The sequence below is a fragment of the Sinocyclocheilus rhinocerous genome, unplaced genomic scaffold (assembly GCF_001515625.1).
Source record: "Sinocyclocheilus rhinocerous isolate Xijiao unplaced genomic scaffold, SAMN03320098_v1.1 scaffold166, whole genome shotgun sequence".
Lineage (NCBI taxonomy): Eukaryota > Metazoa > Chordata > Actinopteri > Cypriniformes > Cyprinidae > Sinocyclocheilus > Sinocyclocheilus rhinocerous.
In genome coordinates this window covers 3,102,208-3,125,942 of record NW_015633186.1, presented here as the reverse complement: position 1 = coordinate 3,125,942, position 23,735 = coordinate 3,102,208, and the positions used below count along the sequence as shown (strand labels likewise).

At 36.8% G+C, this 23,735-nt stretch overlaps 1 protein-coding gene across 3 annotated transcripts in view; it reads left to right on the top strand.

Annotated features, from left to right (window-relative positions):
* The first annotated feature begins 405 nt into the window (after positions 1-405).
* LOC107743699 (MAP/microtubule affinity-regulating kinase 4-like) overlaps positions 406-23,735 on the top strand; it is a 44,438-nt gene continuing 21,108 nt past the window's right edge. For 2 of the 3 annotated variants that reach the window (XM_016557081.1, XM_016557082.1), the window contains exons 1-3: positions 406-1,317; positions 10,770-10,967; positions 11,293-11,346. In XM_016557081.1, coding sequence (XP_016412567.1) covers positions 1,267-1,317; positions 10,770-10,967; positions 11,293-11,346 — 303 coding nt within the window. In that variant the 5' untranslated portion in view covers positions 406-1,266. The remainder of the gene's footprint in view (positions 1,318-10,769; positions 10,968-11,292; positions 11,347-23,735) is intronic. The other variant, XM_016557083.1, reaches the window with a different exon arrangement.

The following is a 23,735-nucleotide window of genomic DNA, read 5'->3' as shown; positions in this document are numbered from 1 at the left end:
GATTAGTAATATGCATTGCTAAGAACTCCATTTGGACAACTTTAAAGGCGATTTTCTCAATATTTAGATTTTTTTGCACCCGCAGATTCAAGATTTTCAAATAGTTGTATCTCAGCCAAATATTGTTATTATTATTTATTCAACTTTCAGATGTATAAATCTAAATTTTAAAAAAATGACCTTTATGACTGGTTTTGTGGTCCTGGGTCACATATGTCATCGTTCATAGACAAAATATGATATCATGCAGATGCATTTCGATTCACGTTCCAAGGACCAGGTTGTACTAGCGTACAGTGACCAGCTGGAGGAGTGGTAGACATTTATTTTGGCATCCCTGTATGTCTGGCGATGGGTCTCGCTACATAAATGAATGAAGAGTCAGTGTGTTTAGGACCATGGGGGAAGGGTGTGTGTGTGTGAGCGTCCGCCGCAGCCCTGCCCAGCCTATTCTTTCTCCTGACGTCCTTCCTTCATGCGAGTGTCACACGCTGCTGGTGATGAACATTTTGCAGCCACTGTACAGTTTTTATGTTTGGGAACATTGACATACCCTGCCTCCTCGAAAAGGATATTGTTCACTTGTCTTTGTTGGGACGGGAGTGCGCTCGAGATACGCTTAATAGTTTGGATTTCGTATCGTACCCGCTGTTGTTTATTTATTAATATATTGTTTTCCTGGAAATGTACACAGATGACTCTTTGAAGGGGACACTGCGTCCGTGGGAGTGGTTTATTTTCTCTGGACAACCCAGACTCATTGAAAAAAATGAGTCTGTTTTCCTCTGTTTGATGCTGCGGTAGCTCATTTTTTTCTTCTTCTGTTCTGCTTTTGTTTTCTTTCTGTTTGTCTCGTGATATACAGTCGTTGACTGCTGACCCTTGGGGATTCAACATACATTTCTGCAAACCAGACGCTGTATATGGACATAGTATGAGGACAGTTGAGCGAGACATTTTCGTCTAGCTAAGGACAAAATGATCTATTGTTCCGGCTAGCCAAACTCCCACAGACATGAGCATCATATAACGTTAGCCTTTTTATCTTTGTTCTCATCCCACCAGTATTGCGCGAACCATCCAGCAAACTTAACCGAAAATGAGGATTGTTTAAGGGAAACGCTGTACTGGTGGTCTGAGAGGGCAGCGATAGCCTCGCGTTACTGGCTCGGCTGCTGACTGTTTCTCTGTGCTGATTCAACTAGCGACTGTCCACGGATCGCTGAAATAAACCCAGGGCTGCTGAAGGCTGAAGCTCCGGAGACGATGTCCTCACGCGCCGCGCTGCAGCCGGGGAACGACAGGAATGCAGACCACGTAAGTGAAAAGAGTTCTTACGTCGTTTAATTCCGCTTGACGAGCAGTTGATTTCAACGTTTGTCGTCAAAAGAAGTGATGCGAATAAGACTCGCGAATCGGTTCTTTCGAAACGCTTCGTTTCAAAGGAATGGTTCAAAATTACAGATTCAGCGACTCCTTTACGTCACCATTAACGTTAAGACATGATGGGATGACATTACATTTTCTATGTTTACAGTTTCTATATCACGTATTTCTGTTTATTAAGGTTTTTTAATTATTTGATTAATTTTTTTAATTAGTATGATAATTTCACTTGTTCTAGTTCAGTGTGTTGCAGCCACTATTCTGCTCATAAAAAAAACTTAATAGGCCTGTAATTTGTATTGACGTAAAACAAATAGATTGGCAAAAAAAAAAAACTTTAGTAAAAATGTTGTTTTAAAACTGCAGTCAGACATACTCAAAGTATGTGGTATTTCCATTTGTAACATTTATTTTATCAGCTATTAAATTATCTATTGACCATTGGTCAATTAATTGATTCAATCAATCCCAAAGCTCTTATCAGTTCAGTTGCTTCTCAGTTCACTATGAATCGGACATAACTGAAAAAAACGATTCAGTCGAATTCTTCAAAGAGTCAGTCGAATCGATTTTGCGATTCTTTGAAAATAATCGAGTCTAAATAACGATTCGTTAATAGCTCAGTCAGAAGCACTGCCATGAGCCAGAAGTGGGGTTGGAGTTTTATGGATCTGAAGTTGTCAGTAGCATTTGGGACTGCTATCAAAAATATGTTAATTCACGAACTAAAAGGTTACATTGACTAGAACATGAATTTTAAAATGAACAGCATCTTGCCCCTCCCTGAAAACACTGTCACAAATGACATTTGAGAGTATGTTTCTATGGCTGTCTTTGTTGTCGTTTAGCTCATGGAGTAAAAAAACTCTTTTAAAGACTATCTATAGCATTTAATTTGTGGATGATTGGTTTGCAGTCATTTGTGGTCTTTGTTATGCATGTTGTGCAAAATGTTCTTGTAAACCTCAGGCCTATGTGATGTGAAGTTAACCCACTTTTTTTCATGGTTAGTATTTGAATTCAGTATGTGAATTCAGTTTTTAAGGCCAAGCTATGCCTTGTATTCATAGACAGGGCCATAAGCATCAATATTCAGATTAGTGGTTGATCAATATAGGCATTTAATGACTTTTTACTGTTGACCTCCCCCAGTCTGAGATATTTGGTTGCATCATTGTGTGTATGCCAAACTGCAGTTAGACTTATTGTATTTTTGTAGTATTCAGTGGCATATTTATGTATCCGTTTTGTTGTATCTTAATTAAAAACATAAAAAGTTGCCATTGTTAATGATGTACACATGTGTAAGTAAACAGATGCCAGACAGCTTGTTGTAGCATTTTTAAAACAGTGTAGAGTATATCAAAACAATACAAAAACATGTTTGCTTCTCAAGGTATCAAAGGCTTGGCCTTATTTTTGCACACACAGTTAATAAAATTGATATTGGGCTTTCATTTACTTGCATTTTGCAATTTGTATGTCTGTGTATCTTATTAAAGGCCTATTCATGTTTATGATTACCTCAAGATTTATTAATATTAAATAGTAGCATTAAAGGAATCACTCAAAACTTTTGTCATCATCTACTCACCCTCATGGATTTCCAAACCCATATGACTTTCTGTACTGATTGTTATTTTCCATTCAAAACCAATGGATGTGGACTAAGGATTTAAACTTTAAATCTTACCAAAAAGAGCCATATAAGTAGTCAAAATTACTATATAGTATTCTTCCTTATTCATGTTATTGCTTTATATGATGAACATAGATAGAAAAGCAAAAAGTTTTGGAAGTGAGTTAGTGATGGCAGAATTTTCGTTTTCTTTGGTTCAGCTGTCCCTTTAAGACAGAAATGACCAAACTTTTTACTACAAAGGGCCAAGAATGAAACTTGATTGAGGGCCGTGGGCCAAAAGTAAAAATCAAAGGTCATCAGGAGCCAACTTTGGTCCGCAGGTGCTTTAAGATATGCAAGATATGAATCTGAAAAATTTTAGAAAAGGTGGCAAGATGGTAGCAAGATAGTTTTTAGTAGACTGTTGCAAATATGGGTTTCACACATTATGTAATTAACAGTTCAGAAGTGCTGTCTCTGTTTCCACTTAAAACCGTCACATAACTTGTGGTCGGTGTATTTACTGTTACCAAAGCTCTTTATTATGTAAGTGGAATGTCAGGTGTCAGTTTACTTGATTTAAGTCTTGAATAGTTCATAAGGAGATGTAAAAGACATCTGCTTTCCACATTGTTACATCATATGCCATAATTCGATGGCTTGGAAGAAAGTTGATTGGTTGTATTTATTGCTACTGTAATTGGAAATCGAATTATGCGTTATGCAAAAACTATTGACCCACAAAGGGATTCCTAAACTCAGTGACTTAGTGGTGAACGTCATAGATTGAAAAATAAAGAAGAATACATAAAGAAAAAGGAGTGGTTGGCTATGTGAATGAAAGAAGATGATGAAAAGTCTGCATAGTTTGTGCTTAAGTTATCCAGCATGTCTGCAAGCACAGACACAGCAACAAGGCATGTCACATAGAGGCACGCCGAGAGCTTCTAGAATGATGAGAAGGAATGAGATAGAACACAAAGCAAACACAATAGAAAATGCATCTACCAATCTGGGAGGTTATGTATTATTTTAATTATGTATTGAAGCTTGCAACATTTATAGTAGAGCAGACACTTTGAATGATGTCTAGATCAGCTAAAAGTCTCTGGTGTGGAAAGATAAATATGTATGTGTTGGCTACTGTGGGCATTTAGCTTATGCTGAAGTGTTGAAACATTAAAAGAGGAAATTGATTGGTAAGTCTGTAAGTGTCCACGCATTTGACTTCCTCCTGTACTTTCTCATTGCTGATCTTTTACATGTTTTTACATGCCATTTACAATATAAATATATAACATCTATCTGTGTTTAGAAATTTGACCCTCTACAGTGAGGTAATGAGGAAAAAGCATGTATAGAATTATTCTTCTATACGTAAGAGCTAGTAATAAGAAGATCCAGCTGATTCAAATGAGCCAATAAAGGGAATAGAGTTGTAATACATTGCACTTTTTGCAATTTAAAATAAAACAATAAAAACTCAAATCAATTGTTTAAAATGCTAAAAGTGAATTTGCATCACAGCTTTATTATGTACAATATGAATGTTTATTCATTTTGAGATTTGCTGAATATTACATTTAACAATGTTATTAAATTATTAGTATTTGTAGATCTTAACTTTAGTAAATTGCACCTTAAGATGTATAAAAAATCTGCCGTTCTTGGCTGTGTGTAGCACCTACAACTCGGCGTTTCCTTCTGAAGGATCCCAGCGTTTGGAGAGAGCGGCAGGAGTTTTCATCAAGGTCGCATTGTTTTAGTCTGATCGTAACGTTTTGATTGTTTTCTTAACCTGTCAAAATTTAATGCAGAATTTGCAAACAAGTATCTATTGAAGACGTGGCAACACAAGCTATTGCACCCAATATCAAATTGGCAGCTTGCATGTGAGCACCGTGTCTTGTTTCACACGCTTATAAGTCTAAAGGCACAACAGCAACAAATAGTGTTTTTAAAATTATTTCCTTCAAGAGAAACACAGTATCATCCTCAGCCTAAACGATAGTTGTGACTGGACATTATGCCTCCACTTTCAGCCAAAAGAAATTCACTAAGAGGATTGTTTTTTATTGTTCCTCAGTAAAGCAGGAAAGCTGATCCAATGTGGAGGTCAGATAGGCAGGGGGACCACAAGCCTGGTGGCTTGTTTCTGAGGAACTAGTGGAACCTAGGCCTAGACACTCATGTTCTGAATAAAAGAGGTTATTGTGTCTGTTGTATGTGAGGAAAGCAATGAAGTCGAAGGAGTGTCTTTTATAAAGAGAAAACCTATGGCATGCCTTCTTCGTAGCAGTACTAGTTTGTTGTGGTGATGTTATTGTGGCAACATCAGTGATGTTAGGTGCTGTCTATGAGTCAGCGTAAATTCACACATTTTGTTGTCAAGCACAAGGAAATTATCTTTCGGTTTGGCTGGTCACTACAAGTAAACATGTTTATCTAGTCTAACCTTTAACTCTGAGCATGTTTTTTGAATCAAAAGGGTGTGTTTAGACCATGAGCATCTATCGCACAATCAGCATGTTTTTGTTCTTGTCATTGTGGAAGTATTGCACCACCCCCTGTTTCGTTGCCACACCGATTGTTGCTCTTGACAACTGATATTGATGTTGTGCATTTGGCTAATGTGTGTGCGCATGAGGGGGTTATGTTACTAGTTGGTGGGGAGGGGGGTTGCGGAGTACGGTTAGCAGATGGGCCTCAGCTGGGGCTTTTTTGTTTGGCCCTCTCATCTGATGCCAAGGTGAGACTTTTGCTCTGTAGTCATGAGAATTGCTGCCTGTCTGTGACTGCTGCACCATTAGTTATTCAGATGGCTTCGCTCATGACAGAGACAGTTACTAAAGGGTAACAAGTAGCAGAGAGGTAATGGCATTTCAGTCACAAGGCATGAGCCAGTATTACAGCAGTGACTTAGATTTGGGTCATCTGTTTAACAGAGGAAGATTGCATGTTCATTTCTCACACTCTCACAATAACTGTCTGAATTATTCATGTTTAAATGAATCTGTCAAAGTAGGGCTGTCGTTCATTTGAAAATGTTATTGGATAAATCGCATGATATGAATAATTAATTACAGTTATTTGCGAGGGCTGGGTATTCATACACATTTCCAGATTCATTTTGATTCTGATTCGCAAGCTCTTGATTCGATTACCTCACTATGTATATGAATTATCAAAGTTAAAATTAATGTCAAATTCAGTTTAAAATCAGATTAATTGACTGATATTCCGATATGCTGAATAATTAAAGGTGCAATAGGTGATTGTCTTCAGAAACATTTTTTGTTATGCTGGTTGAAAGTCTCTTCACATCCCGATAGCAATCATTAAGTTAAGTGGTCTAAATGTATTTATCTGTATTTATATATTCTGTGGAAGGCATAGGACCAAGAAATGATCGTCCAATCAAAACACTTGTTCCGAGCGTTTTTATTGACTTTCCTACCTGCCTGTCAACATGTGTATTAGCATACCTCTGCGCACCCTGTTCGCGCAGACAGGATACGTCATCAGCGCGATCACGTACGCTGTGCAGACAGAGCGAGAATGGCAGGCAAACATCAACAACTCGATCTTCCTTCCTGGTATTATAGTACTTTTACTAACTGTACTATAACATTTTCTCACCAGTAAATGACACATGATGTATTGTAGTAATGTTGTCTCTGATCGTCTGATCTGTGAGTGTGTATGCGTTCAGGGGGCGTGGCTTTGGACAGCGATTTGCAGGGAGGGTGGGGCATTCGCTTTCAGTGCTATCAGGCTAAAGTTAGCATTTTCCAAGATCTTTTTTTTTTTATTGAACTTTCAAAATTACAAAATTCAACAGCAAGGTCTTCACATATTTTTTTTTATAAAATTAGAGAAAAAATAAATAAAATAAAAGGGCATCACAAGCATATTTTAAATTCATTTAGTAGAGACAGTTCTTTGGGCTTTACGATTTTTTAAAGACTATAGATTCTAACTAAGCTTTAAAGGCTGTTTGCAAATGAGCAAAATTGGGTTTTAATTTACTCCATTTAGTTTGATGAATATAAAATTTTCCTAATAGCAAAAACAGATCAATAATAAATATTTTCCTTTTAGAAAAGTCATATTCATTTAAATGAAGTAAAGCAAATGATAAATTTAAGACTGTGATGCAGTTCATTTTACCACTTAGAAATTGTGACATTTCAGACCTCGTCACACAGATTCTTTCTCGCTTTGTAAATATGAAATTTTTTTCAAGGTATCAACATTTTTAGGAATGAATTAAAAATTTGTCAGCTGGCTGCTGACACAAAACTATTTTTAAAAAATGCTACTGAGGTCAACAAAGCAATTAGCACCTGTGACGAGTGTGGCAGGGCCGGTAGCCGTGGGAGCGGAGCGAGGCCGGTGGAGTTTAATGCTAATGAAACTGCGCCACTCACCGGTCTCGAGTCCCACGGAGGATCTCTGGAAGGATAAAAGGAGGAGCGACGACAGTGGAAGACGAGAGAGGACCAGGCCTGGACTTTATTTGTGTTTTGTGCACGGCAGTCGTCCGTGAGGGGCTGCCGCTTTACTATTGGGTTTGTTTATTTTGTTATTAAATGGTTTAAATGTTCGCCAGTTTGGGCCTCCTTCTTCCCGTTCTACAAACTGTGTTACATTGGTGCCGATACCCGGGAGGAAGGAGGGACACGCTGTCAGAAGAGCCCTCGCTGCTGAGGGGGATCGCGGTGCTGAGGTGGTCGGGCAGCATGAAGGAGCGGAGACCGGTGAGTGGCGCAGGTGTCGCTCATTATCATTAAACTCCACCGGCCTCGCTCCGCTCCCACGGCTCTTGGCCCCACCCCACTCGTCACAGTACCATAAATAATTTCTCTAATGTATCTGGTCTCAAGCTTAATATTAGCAAATGTGAGATTTCCACTTAAAAGTGTGAACTTTAAAGAAATTGATGGAATCCCTGTTAAAGAGGTAGTAACAAATTTTGGTGTAAAACTCTGCAAAGGTGAATCTTATTGTCCTTCTCTTCATTTTAATCCGATTCTCAACAGTACAAAAAGAAAGTATGATTCTTGGTTACAGAAAGATTTGTCCATTTATGGTCGTGTATTATTGTCTAAATCTGAAGGTTTGTCAAGACCTGCATTTTCCAAGATCTCCTACTGCACCTTTAATCACAGTTAATTGCCAGTACAGGTTATTATTGATACAGATTTACAGATTCAATGTAATTCACAAGCTCTTGATTCAGTTAACTCACACTGTGAATTATACATGTTAGAACTAGTCTGTCAAAGTAGGACTGTCATTCAGTTAAAATATAATTGAATTAATTGCATGATATTCTAACTAGGCTAATTAATCACATTTGTTTGCCACAACTGGGTATTGATACAGATTTTTGGATTAATTTTGATTCTGATTCATAATCTCTTGATTTGATTCTGATTCAATTGGATATAATTCAGTTATAATATCGGCAATGCAGGGCAATGTGATTCAAATAGTCTTTTTGAACTATTTGTTAAAAGATCTGGTTAATCAGAGTCATTAGTTTTGGGAACCGGGCTACACTAGTCACATTGTATGGTTTTATCCACTAAAAAGAACCGCTACAGAAGAATAATTTGCTGTGAATTAGACTACACTGATCACTTTGTATGTTTGTTTTTGCATGCAGCATATTATTATTGTGGCTGAGAAGTACATTGTGGAATAGACATTACACAATGTAGCTTTAGGAGTCAATATATTGTTTGTTTTATTTCCATATGAGTGATTATAAGCCTATAAAGAGTGACCAAACCAATAAATCCTTTTACACTGAACCTGTTTAAGAAGGCTGTAGCTTGGCTGCAAGCATTTACTCTGGAAGCCACACCAGAGAACCGTTATGAGGAGATGGCACAACATCTATTCAAGACAGGAAACCGTGCAAGTTTGAGTTTTGGCAGGGCTCTTCACACCTGGTTCGGGCGTACACCTGTTTCCCACACTTTTATCTCACATCAGCATAGTATAGCATGGTGATATTGTGAACGACCCAAGCTCATTGTCGTGCATTCATTTCAAGGAAACGCTGTGAAAGAAATCAGCACAGAGGAAACTGGTGCAGCAGCAGTGCCAAATGCAACGCTTCACGGGACAGGACAGGACATAGATTCCTGTAAATGGATTTGGGAGTAAGTCATAAGATGCAATAGCAGGATGTGTGTGGCTGGATGGACTGACCCTGACCCATCTCTACCCCCTTCACATGTGCTTCTATCCTACCCTGAGCAGGACACCACCCAGATAGGCGGTCTTTTGTCTCATTCTGGGATTTGTGCTTGTAATAATTTATTTACATGACATTAAAAACATATATTGCTTTATTCAGACTGAAATTGAACTTTTAAACTGTATGTACGAAGTGGGAGGAAACTGAATATCTGAATGCATCATCTTTTATTGTTTTGTGGTCATTATGTCCTGGAGCTTTCTTCCGCCATCTAAACCATCTATTTCAGTGGCATATTGCTTAAACCCCCATACCCCAGCTCCCACCTTTCTTATATAAATTGCAAGGGCAATCAGACAGAGAGCAGCAGTGGAACAATCAATGTTTGTGGTTTGGACAGGGTGGGGCAGTGGGCGGTGGTGGAGGAAGATGGGTGGGTGACAGGCGTTGAGGTCTATGTCAGCAGGAAATGGTCAAAACTGTTGGGAATATCGGGTGTGGGGATGTGGAGAAATTAAAATGGGCTTATTGGTGTGAAGAAATATGCTCCCATCCTCTGTCATTTAAAATTTGTGAGTCATCATGTCAATATAGAAAATAAAGATCCTCACATTGATATACGCTATATAATATATCCTTATAGATATAGCATGTACAAGCAATGAATCACTATGTTTTGTTGAAATGTTGTATTAAGACCCATTCTGCATTTGCTTGACGATTATATGGGGTTCAGTATTCACACGGAATGATACAGTTAGCATCCAACTAAGAATGCCACATGCATCATGTCGCGCCAAGGTGTGAGTGGCGTTTAGTGTCGCAATGCATTGCTGGATAGATTAGATTTAAGATTTAAGATCTTGGAACAGCCAGACATGGAACATGTCAGCAATGTATAGCAAAGTAGAGATTAGCTTTCCTTGGAGAAATCACAAAGTTTTATAAGGTTTCAGGTTTTCAACTTATATTATATTATGCTTTATTTTATTTCAGCTTTATTTCAATTAATGAAAATTATTTTTAGTAGTTTTAGTTAACTGTAACAGCAATGTTACTTGTATGCATCACAATCATTTACTCACCCTCATGTCATCCCAAACCTGAGTGACATTTTCCTTTGTGGAACACACACACACAAAAGATATTTTGAAAAATTTATTTTCGTTTGTCCTTACGATGAAAGTCATTTTTTAACCTTACAATGAATGTTGTTGTAGTCCCCATTGACTTTCATTGTATGGACAAAAACAGTTCTTCAAAATATATTTTATATATTCCATAAAAAGTGAGTCATACAGGTTGGGAACGACATGAGGGTGAGGGTGACTAAATATTGACAAAATATTCCTTTTTGGGAGAGCTAACCTTTTAAATACACATTATGAACCTGAATTGAATTTTGCAAGATTATGAATTCATGTGCTGAATATTCTACACTATGTCTGAATGTGTCAATTATAAATATGTATAAAATCTAAGAAAACAAATCTTGGTAATGTTTTGATTTAATTATGTATTAACAATGCATATTTTTGCTTTAACCCACAGCATGCCTCCCTCTCAGCCAGTCGTTCAGAGAAGGGCTCGGGATGGTCGAGTCGCTCACTCGGAGCCCGTTGCCGGAATTCCATCGCCTCCTGCTCGGACGAACAGCCTCACATCGGCAACTACCGGCTGCTCAAGACCATCGGCAAGGGCAATTTTGCCAAAGTGAAGTTGGCACGCCATATATTGACCGGCAGGGAGGTAAGAAATGACTATATTATGTTAGAAAATTAAATAATTAAAGATTGACAAGGCTGTTCTAATTGCCACTTAGGTAAACTTTCTCAGTCAAGTTCTTAGTCACAGTATGGCTTTGCACATTATGGCACTCTCGTGCCATAGTTTTTGGGTCAGATGACATCTAAGCTTTTTCACACTTTGACCGAAAGCAATTATGTCATCAACCTACTGAGGTGTGCACAGTTAGCATAATTTTCCAGGTGATTGCTTCTTTTATATGCAATTTAGATGTCAAGTCAATGTGTCAGCTACATTTTGATGATTTTTTAACTTTGTGTCTTTTCAGGTTGCAATAAAAATCATTGACAAAACCCAACTCAACCCTACAAGCTTACAGAAGGTAGGAACTAGGTCATAACCGCTTCACTCTTGTAAGCCTGTGATCCTAATTATGTCTTTGCGTGCTAATGTCTATCTGAACTCTGTGCCCGAGACATAAGGTCATATTGAGGAGCTTGTTTTGGTCAAATAGTATTTGATTAGACACTGTTAAGAAGCAGTCAGTGAAAATGTGAACTTTGACCCAATGGTTTTGATGTGCCACCATTGTGCTTTTAGATGGACTGTGGTCTGATGCTGTTGTAATATATCTGGAGCTGTCTGAGCACTTTATCTGTGTGAAATCTGGTAAATAAAACAGTGAGCAGTTTTTGTCCTTGGCTTCGTTCTCAGCTAAATATATTAATTCCCTGGAAAATGGCAGGAAAGATTAGATAAGCAATTTGAATAAGAGAAAGCTGTTGAAAATGCGGAAAACTATGACGTAGTTGTTGTTGTATTATAAGCACGTTTTCATACATTGCACATTTTGTTTTTAGCTTGTTTGGCTATGTATGTATATATATATATATATATATATATATATATATATATATATACATATATATAGCTTAGCTAATGATAAGAGTTATAGCCACATCAGTTTGTGTTTTTAAAGTGCACTTACCAAGCTAAAATGTTGAAAAACTGTTGGAAAAAAAAAAAAGTATTATGATTGGAAACGCATGCTTAGAACCTCATCTCTTATTTGTTTTCATGTTTAGTGTTGTCTGAGGTATATTGCATGAATTGAATCTTATTCATCTTAGGTGCAAAGTAAAAAAATGCATTTATGAAGTGCTAAATATTCCTAGCTGTTTTACATATGGTAAGATGACTGGGGAATATTGTCTTTCTGTGAGTGTCTGTGTGATAATCACACCTCTAATGTGAGAAGTATGGTGTGCTGCTTCATTCAGAGGTTTTGTTGTTGCTAACACAGCATTTCAAAGCTAAGAATTATTTTTAGCTCTAAAAGTTCTTCCAGGATATCCAAGTGTAATGAATTATGAAGCTAAATAAGTATGTAACAGCAGGTTTTAGTTAGATGATGTGATGGCACACTTATAGAAAGAGTTATATTTGTTGATAACAGTTTATCGGTGTCTTGGTGTAAAGAGGTGGGTGATGTCATGTGGTCGAAACCAAATGCAAATGATGGGTCAGATGCTTTGTGGAGTGTAGTATATTGAGCTAGGTGAGGCTGAAGGTGCTTGTGGTCTCTGCAGGGGTGTATTAGACGCTGCAGTAGAAATGCAAGCCTCTCCTGTCAGTATTATTAAAACACACCAGGTGACCTTTCCCAGTACAATATTTTTGTACCTCTTTCTCTTACTTTGTTTGTTCTCTCCCTCACTCACATGCAAATAGTATCATTCCCAACCGTTGTTTAGCCTAACTGTCGACTGCAGTTTTCATCTGGCCTACAAATTCCCATGATTAACAATGACAGATGTGGATGAAGTATCTTACGGTCACCAAGGTTGCATTTATTTGATTGAAAATACAGTAATATTGTGAAATATTATTACAGTTTAAAATAACTTTTCTATTTTAATATGTTTTAAAATGTAATTTATTCCTGTGATGGCAAAGCTAGAATTACTTCATTCTTCAGTGTCACACGATCCTTCAGAAATGATTCTAATATGCTGATTTGCTGCTTAAGAAGAAGCATTACTTATTATCACCAATGCTGAAAACAGTTGTGCTGCCTAATATTTTTCTGTAAACCTTGAAACATTCTTTTACAGGATTCTATGATGGATAGAAGTTCAAAAGAATAGCATTTATTTGCACAGCGAACCTTATAAATGTCTGTGCTGTCACTTTTGATCAATTTAATGTGTCCTCGTTGAATAAAAGCATTCATTTATTTATAAAAAAGAGCAAAATCTTACTTTTGAAGAGTAGTGTCTAATAAATAATTGATGATCTTAAGCCTTCATTAATTCATGACGTCACAAACTATAACACAAAGTGATGATAGACAAGCTCTAAGGAAGGAATCATATAGTTAAAGGGTTAGTTCACCCAAAAATGAAAATTCTGTTATTAATTACTCACGTAATGTTCACGACAGTACCATGACGCGAGCGTGTGGCGGCACTGACACACGCTCGCGTCATGGTACTGTCATGAATGCGCGTCCACAAGTGACGCAGTAGAGACGAAAATGTGGAATAAAGTCGTTATTTTTGTTTTCTTTGCGCAAAAAAATTTTCTCGTAGCTTCGTAACTTTACAGTTGAACCACTGATGTCACACAGACTACTTTGTCAATCATCTTGGTACTTTTCTGGACCTTGAACGTGGTAGTTACCTTGCTGTCTATGGGAGGGTCAGAGAGCCCTCAGATTTCATCAAAAATATCTTAAATTGTGTTCTGAAGATGAACAAAGGTCTTACGGGTTTCGAACAACACACGGGTGAGTAATTAATGACAGAATTTAAATTTTTGGGTGAACTAACCCTTTAATAGGGACCAAATCTAAAAAATGGTCTGCCTGTTGTGGTTACAGGCCTGCTCCTAACTTGCAGTGTCATGTTTACTGGAGACGATCGAGAAGTTTTGTTAGTTTGATGTGCCTTGTTTCTGGAGATCTGCCAGCAGCCTCTTTCTCCTCTTCTTCTCCGATCTCCTCTGTTTAATCCTGTTCAGAGATGGAGGGGGGCAGAGCACAATCAGCTGACCATGAACTTTCCCAGCAGATGGATTTCAGAAGGGTTGGGAAAGACATGGAATTTGCCTTTAACAACGTGTGTGTGTGTGTGTGTGTGTGAGAGGGTTGGGGGCGTGATCATGGAGGTGCGGGGCCCCATCATAAGAGCACGGTGCTACTTTAATGAAAAAAAAACCTTCAGGCAGGGCGACGGAGTTGGACCCTGGGTGAAGAAGGGTAGAGGGGGGTTGGGTGTCCCTCATTCAAGTCTCTTGCAGCCTGGAGCGCTGTTCCAGACAGACGAACAATGGGGGCAACTGAACCCGGAGGGGGTGGGGGACTCCAGGGGGGCTGTAGCACAGGAACAGAGATCCTGAGAAATCAAGCTAGTGTTCAAGAGAAGTGAGGAGTGTATAAAACATGATATCAGAAACCGAAAGCCTTGGTTTAAAATGGTATGGTTGGCAGCTTTGATTGTGTGGTTGTTGGTATAATTTGTGAGCATTGTACAGTCTTAAAGTGATGGAAATGTATTGATATATGTAGGCCTGTCGCAATAATCAATATATCGACTATAGGGGCAATATATCGCACAAAAAAAAGTTGTTATCGTGACAGGCCTAGATATATGACTATTATTATTATTATACCACTGCTGGTATGAAATGTCCGTTTAAAGGGATAGTTCACCCAAAATTAAACTTCTAATCATTTACTCACCCTCATGTCATCCCAAACCTGTATGACTTTCTTTCTGTGGAAATTAAAGATATTTTGTCAAATGTTTTTGTTCATATTTTGAAAAAAATATCTTCTTCTGTGACTGAAGACACATTTTTGGGTGAACTATCCCTTTAGGGCAAGTTGGTGTACATGTTTCTGGATGATCATAACTTCTCAGTCCCAAAAAAGCTGGAAAAATAGGTAACCTGAATGTCTTATATGTTCAAAACCTTTTCAGTTTAGTTCAGATTATGCTTGTATAACTGTTAAAGCACCGATCAGAGGTGCGTTTCCCAAAAGCATTGTTAGCTAACTATGGTAGTTAGTTCCATTGAAATCTATTGGTAACTATGGAACTTGCGACCATAGTTGCTTTTGGGAAACGCACCCCAGAGCAATTTCTGGAAGAGCACTAACAGTCAGAGCTAGATAAACTCCAAAGAGAAAAGAAGATGAAGTGAACTTGACATTTATGAGTCACACAGGAGATGCATCACTGCCTAACACTTCAAGATTATTTCTGATCAACTCCACATACTCATGGATTACTTATGTAAGCGCCATCAATTATGAGATTATCACTATTTGTGGCACTGTAGGGCATTGTGTGTTGTATGTATCTAGGAGACAGATTGTGTGGAGTAAACCCAGGGGCATCATGCACCTGTTTTATTTTTTGAGGGGACACCAGTGGCAGTCCTGACTCACTTGATGATGACACGAAGGCAAAGCCAACTTTTACCTTTTAAGTAGTTATTCTCTTATAACTTGATAAAGTATTGAGCAAATGAATCCGGGTTCAAATACCAACCTACACTACCGTTCAAAGGTTTGGGGATAGTAAGATTTTTTTTTTTTTGAAAGGAAGAAATTAATAATTTTATTAATCAAGGATGCATTAAATTGATCAAAAGTGACATTAAATATATTTATTATGTTACAAAATATTTCAAATAAATGCAGTTATTTTGAACCCTCTCTTCATCAAAGAATCTTGATTTTTTTTTTATTTACAGTTGCCACAAGTTATTAAGTACAATTTTTTTCATTGCTGATAATAGAAAGAAATATTTATCTGAGCACCAAATCAGCATATTAGAATGATCTCTGAAGGATCATGTGACACTGAAGACTGAAGTAATGGCTGCTAAAAATTCAGCTTCGTCATCACAAAGCTTTTTTCATTTCAGAACAGTTATTTTAAATTGTAATAATATTTAGCAATTTTGCCATTTTTAATGTAAATGCAGCTTGCCCATTTTTATACCTACAATAATTGTGCAATTTAAGATTATTTTTATATATGTAATACAAAATATAATCTCATTATTTGAATTTATTTTCATATTCATTATATTGATATTAATATAAAGTATTTTATACATATGCACCTGGCTTAAAAAACTAAGGGAGCATCCCATAGGACATAAAAGACACAAAAGAGATCTCTTTATTGTCAGATTCTCAAATGTTTCCCCACAAGAAAAAGAGCCCAACAATATCATAAAAGATCGCAATGTCTTAAAACATCCTTCTTAAAAAATTTCTTATGAAAAATACATTTCTTATCAAACTCCAAATGATCAGCCTGTTTTAATTTCCTTAAGAAATGCAGACCAACAACCTGCATAAAAAACACAACTGAGATCCCCAATAAATCTCCAGAGCTTTAAAAGAGCACTGAGCAATAATATGTTCCTCTGGGATGTGCTCCCTCACTTTGAGGGGCCACGAGACTTCTGAGTAAGCCAAAGGTTTTCTCTTTGGCACTTCCTGTCCTGATGTTCGGCCCCCCAGAGGCAGCTTTGACCTGAGCTGTTGCTGGGCCCTGATGAGACCATCTGCTTTGCTCTCTGTGGTGATCCAGCTCTCTTTCTCTCTCCTTCACTCACTGGGCTCCAGATCAATGCTAGGGAAATGGCATGGGCTTGGACTAATGCCTGCTAGCGACAGAAGTACTTTGAAATCCCACAGTGTCTCCTTTGGTAATCCCTCATATATGTGAACAATTCACTTTAAATGGTCAACTAACATGATGTTTGTTTGCAGTGTTTCTCAGTACGCTCATTGATTTGTTTTCACATCTGAATAGTACATTCTTCCAGGGCTCAGATGGCTGTGCATGTGCATTGTGCCCGTTAGACCTCTTTAGGTGCGAATGAGATGGAGTACAGAGAAAGACAGCGACTGCGGTCATATGAGGATGCCATTAGCTTCCTGACAATCACACTGAAAAAAACTTCCCTTTGGGAACAGAATGAGCCAATGATGTAGATGCAGGGATTACCATTATAACATAGAGCCACTGCTGGGAGATTATTATAACAATCGTCAGTCAGACTAACAGTCTTGCTGATTTTTAGTAGAATATGCAGGGATGCAGAACCGCTCTTACCCTCTTGAGAGGCTCTTACAATGTCTTCGGATAGATTTTGATATAAAGTGGCAACCATGTAAGCTCCTTGTCGACGCCTCCCATAATGTGATACAGTTTGAAGAATATGAATTGCCTCATTTGAATAAATGGAAGATTCAATTAACTGTTGTGTTGCGTCTTTCCATAATGTTAAAAATTCTTTTTCACCCAAAAATTACAGTTCTATCATCATTTACTCATTCTCGTGTCCTTCCAAACCAAATTTTAGCTTCTTTGATATACTATTCTTTTGTTAATATTTTTTAATTAGATTTCATTTTTCTGTTTTCTCTTTAATTTTATTTATCGTTTTAGTACTTTTGTTGTGCTTTGTCAATTTGATTGATTATTTATATGTGTCCATATAGTCTTCTATCTATTTTTATTTATTTGTTTTAGTTTATTTAGTTATTTTAGTACTTCAATTTAAACTAAACGAAAATGAGAAATGTTCTTTTGGCAACTAGCTGAAATAAAATAAGTTACATTTTTTCTTATATTGTATTTAATTTCAGTTAATGTTTATTTTGATTTAAGTAACAAGTTTTGTTATGGTTGTAACAAAAAATTATTATTGCATATTATTGCTTTTTTGTTGGTTTTGATTGCTTCTATTGTCCTCATTTGTAAGTCACTTTGGATAAAAGCATCTGCTAAATGTCTAAATGTAAATGTTAATGCTAGTTTTAGTTAACAATAATAACCATGTTCAAAACCTGTATGGTTGTAATAATTTTGTTTGGACCCCAGCGTTCATTAAAATGTCTAATTAGAATTAAGGTTTGATAGACATGAGGGTGAGTAAAGGGTGACAGAATTTTCAGAATTATCCCTTTAATTGTGAAATTATGTAACGTGATTGGAGGCAAAATATAGTTCACATGCTAATATTCGTTGTCATAGCTATTATTTGATGTCAGAAGTGTTGCGTGGGTGATTTTGTTCTCTTGTTCAGACATGCAAAAATGTCAAGCCTCTGATTTGCATATTTCACCCCCTCTCCATGGAGCAGTTGGAGACGGTGTGGAAAGAGGAAGGCCTGGACAGAACCAGACGCAGATGAAAAATGATTCCCAGTGGGATGTGAACGGCTGTGATATGCTGATGTCTGAATGATGAGTTTGATAAGGGGCGAACAGAGGTTATAAGACACTTTTAGTGATCTGGCGAAGGAAGAAATATGCCTAATGCTGAAGGATTGCCTCAGTTGAAAGTGTCACACCTATTCTTAACACCAGATCTCTTCCATGTAAATTTGGGTTTTTATGCATTATAAGCAATGGTTATGTCAGTTGTTGGTTTCTATTTCTGTACTGTCTCTTAATGAAATCTTATTGGTCCAAAATCCTGCTCCACATCAGATCAGCCACATCAGCCTCTATGCTGCTACCAATGCATAGAATGATGACCCATTATTTTTTTCTTTTTTGTTTTATAGTCATTTCGCTCGAAAATATGTCACAATACAGAAGTAGGCAGCTTCCATTTAATACCGACTTTAAAACTCAATTATATTCAGATAGTTTTTTTGTTTTTTAATAGCAATTTTATATATATTGTTATATTTTTATCTTAGTCAATTAAAAGTAAATGAAATAAATCAATTAAAATACAACATACAATGAACAACTTGCAGCTAACTGAAGTAAATAAAAATTGAGAAACTAAAATTACTAAAGCTGAAATAAAAATAAATAAAAGCTAAATAGAATGAATAATTGATTTGTTAAATCAAATGAAAAATTGTGTTTTTGATTGGTCCAGACGCTACAAAATATAGAAAAAAGTGACAAAACATAAAATGACTAAACTTTAATTGAAATTAAAATGAAAACTGAAAATATATAAAAATCTAAATATTAATAAATGCTATAATAATATATAAATAACACTAAAATAAAAATAAATCACATTTGAGACTATTTCTCATCATGTCAACTTTGTGTCTTGTAATAGCCACTTTAGAGATTAAAACACACTTTGTACATTAATTTTTACTTGTATTTTTGTTTTTGCACTCACTGTAAACCCTCCCAGATCAATTTGATCTTTATTCCGATTTTATTTTTGTTGTTGTTTTGGTCTGTGTATTTCTTCGTAAGCATAATAACTGAATGGCAAATATACAGCTATGGTTTTCACACCTTGCATCTGTAAATCAGGCCCTCAGCACAAGGCCTGGATTAACCAGTGGGAGGCCTGCAGTGGGGGTCAAGGTGAGGAGGTCCTGCGCAAACATCGTTCTGGGCTCAACAAATGTTTGTGTCCGGCGACACCAACACAACCTCATTCACCTACAACACCATCCTGAGAGGAACTAAGAAAGAAAGAAACCATTATAAGCATATTTTGTAGGCAAATTCCTCTCTCTAAAGGAAGAAGATCAACTCAGGGTTTGATTAACACAGTCTAGAAGTCAACAACATGAAAAATGGACGGTAGAAACAGGAGAGAAGGGGAGAAACGGAACAGTAATGCTATACCTATAGCGAGTCGTGCAGGCAAATGCAGGTTTTCCATCAGGTGCTGAGAGAGCAGCACAGCATTGCCTGACTGAGGGGGTGAGATAAGTCCCTGATTTAATACCAGGTCACAATAGCAACGGTGACGTGAGGCCAAAGCCTGGGAAATGAACCAGGAAGTCCCGTCTTTGAGGAAAAGCAGGAGAGATGCATGAGGAAAGAGAGCGAGGAAGGGGCTGGATTATCTGATGGTTATCTTTAAGGCTCAGGTGAACAGCTGATGTGCAATTCAATTAGAGCCGCTCTCAAGGGGCCGTCATATATGTATGTGCCAGGTGACGTTTGATGTTGTCTCAGGATACCCCTGATGTCATGTGATTGTTCAGCTTATACGATAGAGCTTGAAAGATCAAAGACAATTTTTTATATAACTCCGACTGGATTCGTCTGAAAGAAGAAAGTCATATACACCTAGGATGCATCGGGGGTGAGTAAAACACAGCCTAATTTTCATTTTGGGGTGAACTAACCCTTTAAATTGATCAAAAGTGACAGTAAAGATATTTACAATGTTACAGAAGATTTCTATTTCAAATAAATTCTGTTCTTTTGAACTTTCTATTCATCATATAATCTCGAAAAACTGAAAAAGTGTATAAGCAGCAAAAACATTTGTTATTTCACAATGTTACTCTATTTTTGCTGTATTTTCAGTCAAATAAATGCAGGCTTTGTGAGCATAAGAGACTTCTTTCATAGTATAATATAGAAACCGATTCCAAACCTATATGTGTGTGTGAATGAAAATGAAAATAATTAATAAATGAATTAAAAAATGAATTAAAAATATGCCTACTGTTGGTGTGTCCCACCAGAACCGTGTTAGCTACTACATTTTCCCGTTGAAGTGTTAGATGTGAAGTGCACATTAGACACCTCAGTATAACAGTGATCATAATCTGTGCAATTTATGTTGTCAATCTTTAAAAATGTATTTTTAGAGCCGCAGCTTCTAGAAACTAGTCTTGCTTGCTTATGACACCATGTCGAGATCTCTTATCTCTTTGACTTACTGAAAAGGCCTCATGTTTCTCAAAATACATGCAATGGCAATTCGATCATAATGTTATCTGCAGTGTGTCTGATGTAAATAAAGGGCAAACCTGCTCCTGTACCGGACCGGTTTTGTCAGAACAAATTATGCCCAAAGGAAGACGTATGTGCATCGAGAAGCGAAACAAAACTCCTTGGGGGGCCGTCAGCATGCAGACAGTATAAATCTTGAGAGAACTGCACTGGAATTCCTTCCTGCTCTTTAAAGCAGCCAAATATAAAGCCGTATGAGGTCATTCGTCTTCAAAAAGGCCTTGCAGGAGAGACAGAAATTCAAACGTTTTTGAAATGAAGTCAGCTAAAAAGGCCTTCCTCATTCTCATGCTCTGCTAGCAATCAAGAAGTTTGGTTGATCTTTAGCTTTGTTCCAAAACCTACTGAGCTGCCTACTGCCTATATAGACAGCTGCCTTCTAAGGGAGCATCCTGTACTTTACCGAACTTTATGCATGACATAGCAACAAGTCAAACTGCATGGCACATAAATAACTCGATTCACAATTGATTTCAGTGAAGAATGTTAGCATGTTGCTGAGCTAACAACGTGATACTCTATATCAGTGTTTCCCAACCGGGGTGCCGTGTAAAAAATATTTTTTTTGTATTTTTAAATAGCTAAAATGTTCAAAAAAGCATCTATTATATAATATCCATTTCTGATGTCGCCAATAATTAGAGATGCACCGAAATTTCGGCTGCCGAAAATTAGTTCACCGCTCAGGTTTCACTTTCACGTGGTATGACACTCTGCGTATTATCCCGCTCTATGCGTGTGCTCCACTCAGTTGCTCCACTCGTATACCGTTCATGCGAATCGGAACAGCAAAGTCCACTCAAAAATTGAGCCGACAGCAAACATCGATGTAGTACAGTATTGTTTCTGTCTGCAATAGCCCTACTGTGTTGTAACATGGTGTGGTATATGGGCAACTCTGGTAACGCTGCCCTCTCATTCATTGATCTGCTAACCGCTATGTTTTGCTCACGTGATCTGATAATAACAGCTTTCTCTCTCGCGTGCGTTCTGCAGCAGTCACTTGGATAAGTCGTTGTTGCTTGTTGAACTTGTTGACTTTTGATGAGTTTGAGCGCGTGATGCGCGCTGTGAAAACGGTTTTTATTTTATTTTATCCATTTTATACAATCCGCCTTCATTTAGCAAGTGCACTCGCGCATAAACAATTTTGAAGTTCAACACTTTTTGTTCCGTTCAGTTGTGGATGCTGCTGATTCGGCTCAGCAAAGAGACGTGTGTGTGTGTGTCTTCCTTTAAAAAAGTTTCCCCAGAAATAACTCGCTATTTAATGCATTTTTCCTTACAAATTGTATTATCAGCATAACAATTTGTTATGTCTGTCGAGAGCAGGGGTGCCGTGTAAAAAATCCTTTTTTAATATTTTTAAATTGCTAAAATGTTCAAAAAAGCATCTATTATATAATATCCATTTCTGATGTCGCCAATAATTAGAGATGCACCGAAATTTCGGCTGCCGAAAATTAGTTCACCGCTCAGGTTTCACTTTCACGTGGTGTGACGCTCTGCGTATTATCCCGCTCTATGCGTGTGCGCTCCGCTCAGTCGCTCCACTCGTATACCGTTCATGCTCATCGGAACAGCAAAGTCCACTCAAACATTGAGCCGACAGGAAACATCGATGTAGTACAGTATTGTTTCTGTCTGCAATAGCCCTACTGTGTTGTAACATGGTGTGGTATATGGGCAACTCTGGTAACGCTGCCTCTCATTCATTGATCTGCTAACCGCTATGTTATGCTCGCGTGTTCTGATAATAATAGCTTTCTAGGCCTAAACATTATTTGGATAATTGGTAAAAAAAAAAAAAAAAAAGTTAAATATCTTAACCCTACTGTTAGACCTACCTGAAAAACTAAAAAGCAATTTATTTAATTCGAAGGCCTGTCGTTATTTTTTATTTGTGCTATCATTATTAATTTCTCTATAATAATCTCGTGCTACTGCATCAAAATTACCCCACTGTAAAATTTAAAAAACACTGAGTGAGCAACAATTTGTGAGATAGTTATAATGGTAATTAAATAATGTTTACATATGTATAAAAGCCTAAATTAAAATCTGTCATATAAATTGGTCTCTTCATTAGAAATTAGCCTACTGATTGCCACCATTGATGGACAAAATTTTTTAATAATATTAAAAATATCTGTATGACATTATATTCTGCAGTTCTTCCCTGTTGTACCGAATATCTATACTTTTCAAATTATCACATCGAAGTTAGAAATTCAAATATTGTGACAAAATTAATTTTGTAGGGTGCCACAAGTTTGTTAACATTTCCAAAGGGTGCTGCGACTAAAAAAAGGTTGGGAAACACTGCTCTATATGATCATAAAAATACATAGCACACAATATTGAGTAAAATATATATATATTTTTTTAACCAATATCTTGTGTAATAAATAAACATACGTTTGATATTAGCATGTTGCTTAGCTAACAGTGTGGTACTGTATCAGGGTTATTAAAATTAAACTAAAACTAAATAAACTAAAACAATTAGTTAATTAGATTAAATTTATTAAATAAAGAAAATTGACATTAGCATGTTGCTAAGCTAACAGTGTGGTATTGTATCAGGATTATTATATTAAAACAAAAACAAAAAAATGATGGTTTTACCTGAATTAAAAAATATAATATAAAACATTTTATTTCAGTTAATTAAAAAAAAAAAATTATAAAGTTAGTTTAACTTTATAAAAATACTACAACTGGGAAAAAAAACATACAGACATTAAAAACTCAAACAAACATATTATACATACTGGATAGAAAAATTATATATGATTTGATTTGATTTTATGCATTTTATCTTTTTGTTTTTTTTGTTTGTTTTTTTTTGTTTTTCTGTGTAGGCTTGTATGATGGAACATCATGACAACAATATTTCCATTTTTTTGTGAACTACCCTTTTAAGTTTTGGAAAAATAAATAAAACATTTATTTATATATATATATATATATATATATATATATACATATACACAACTCAG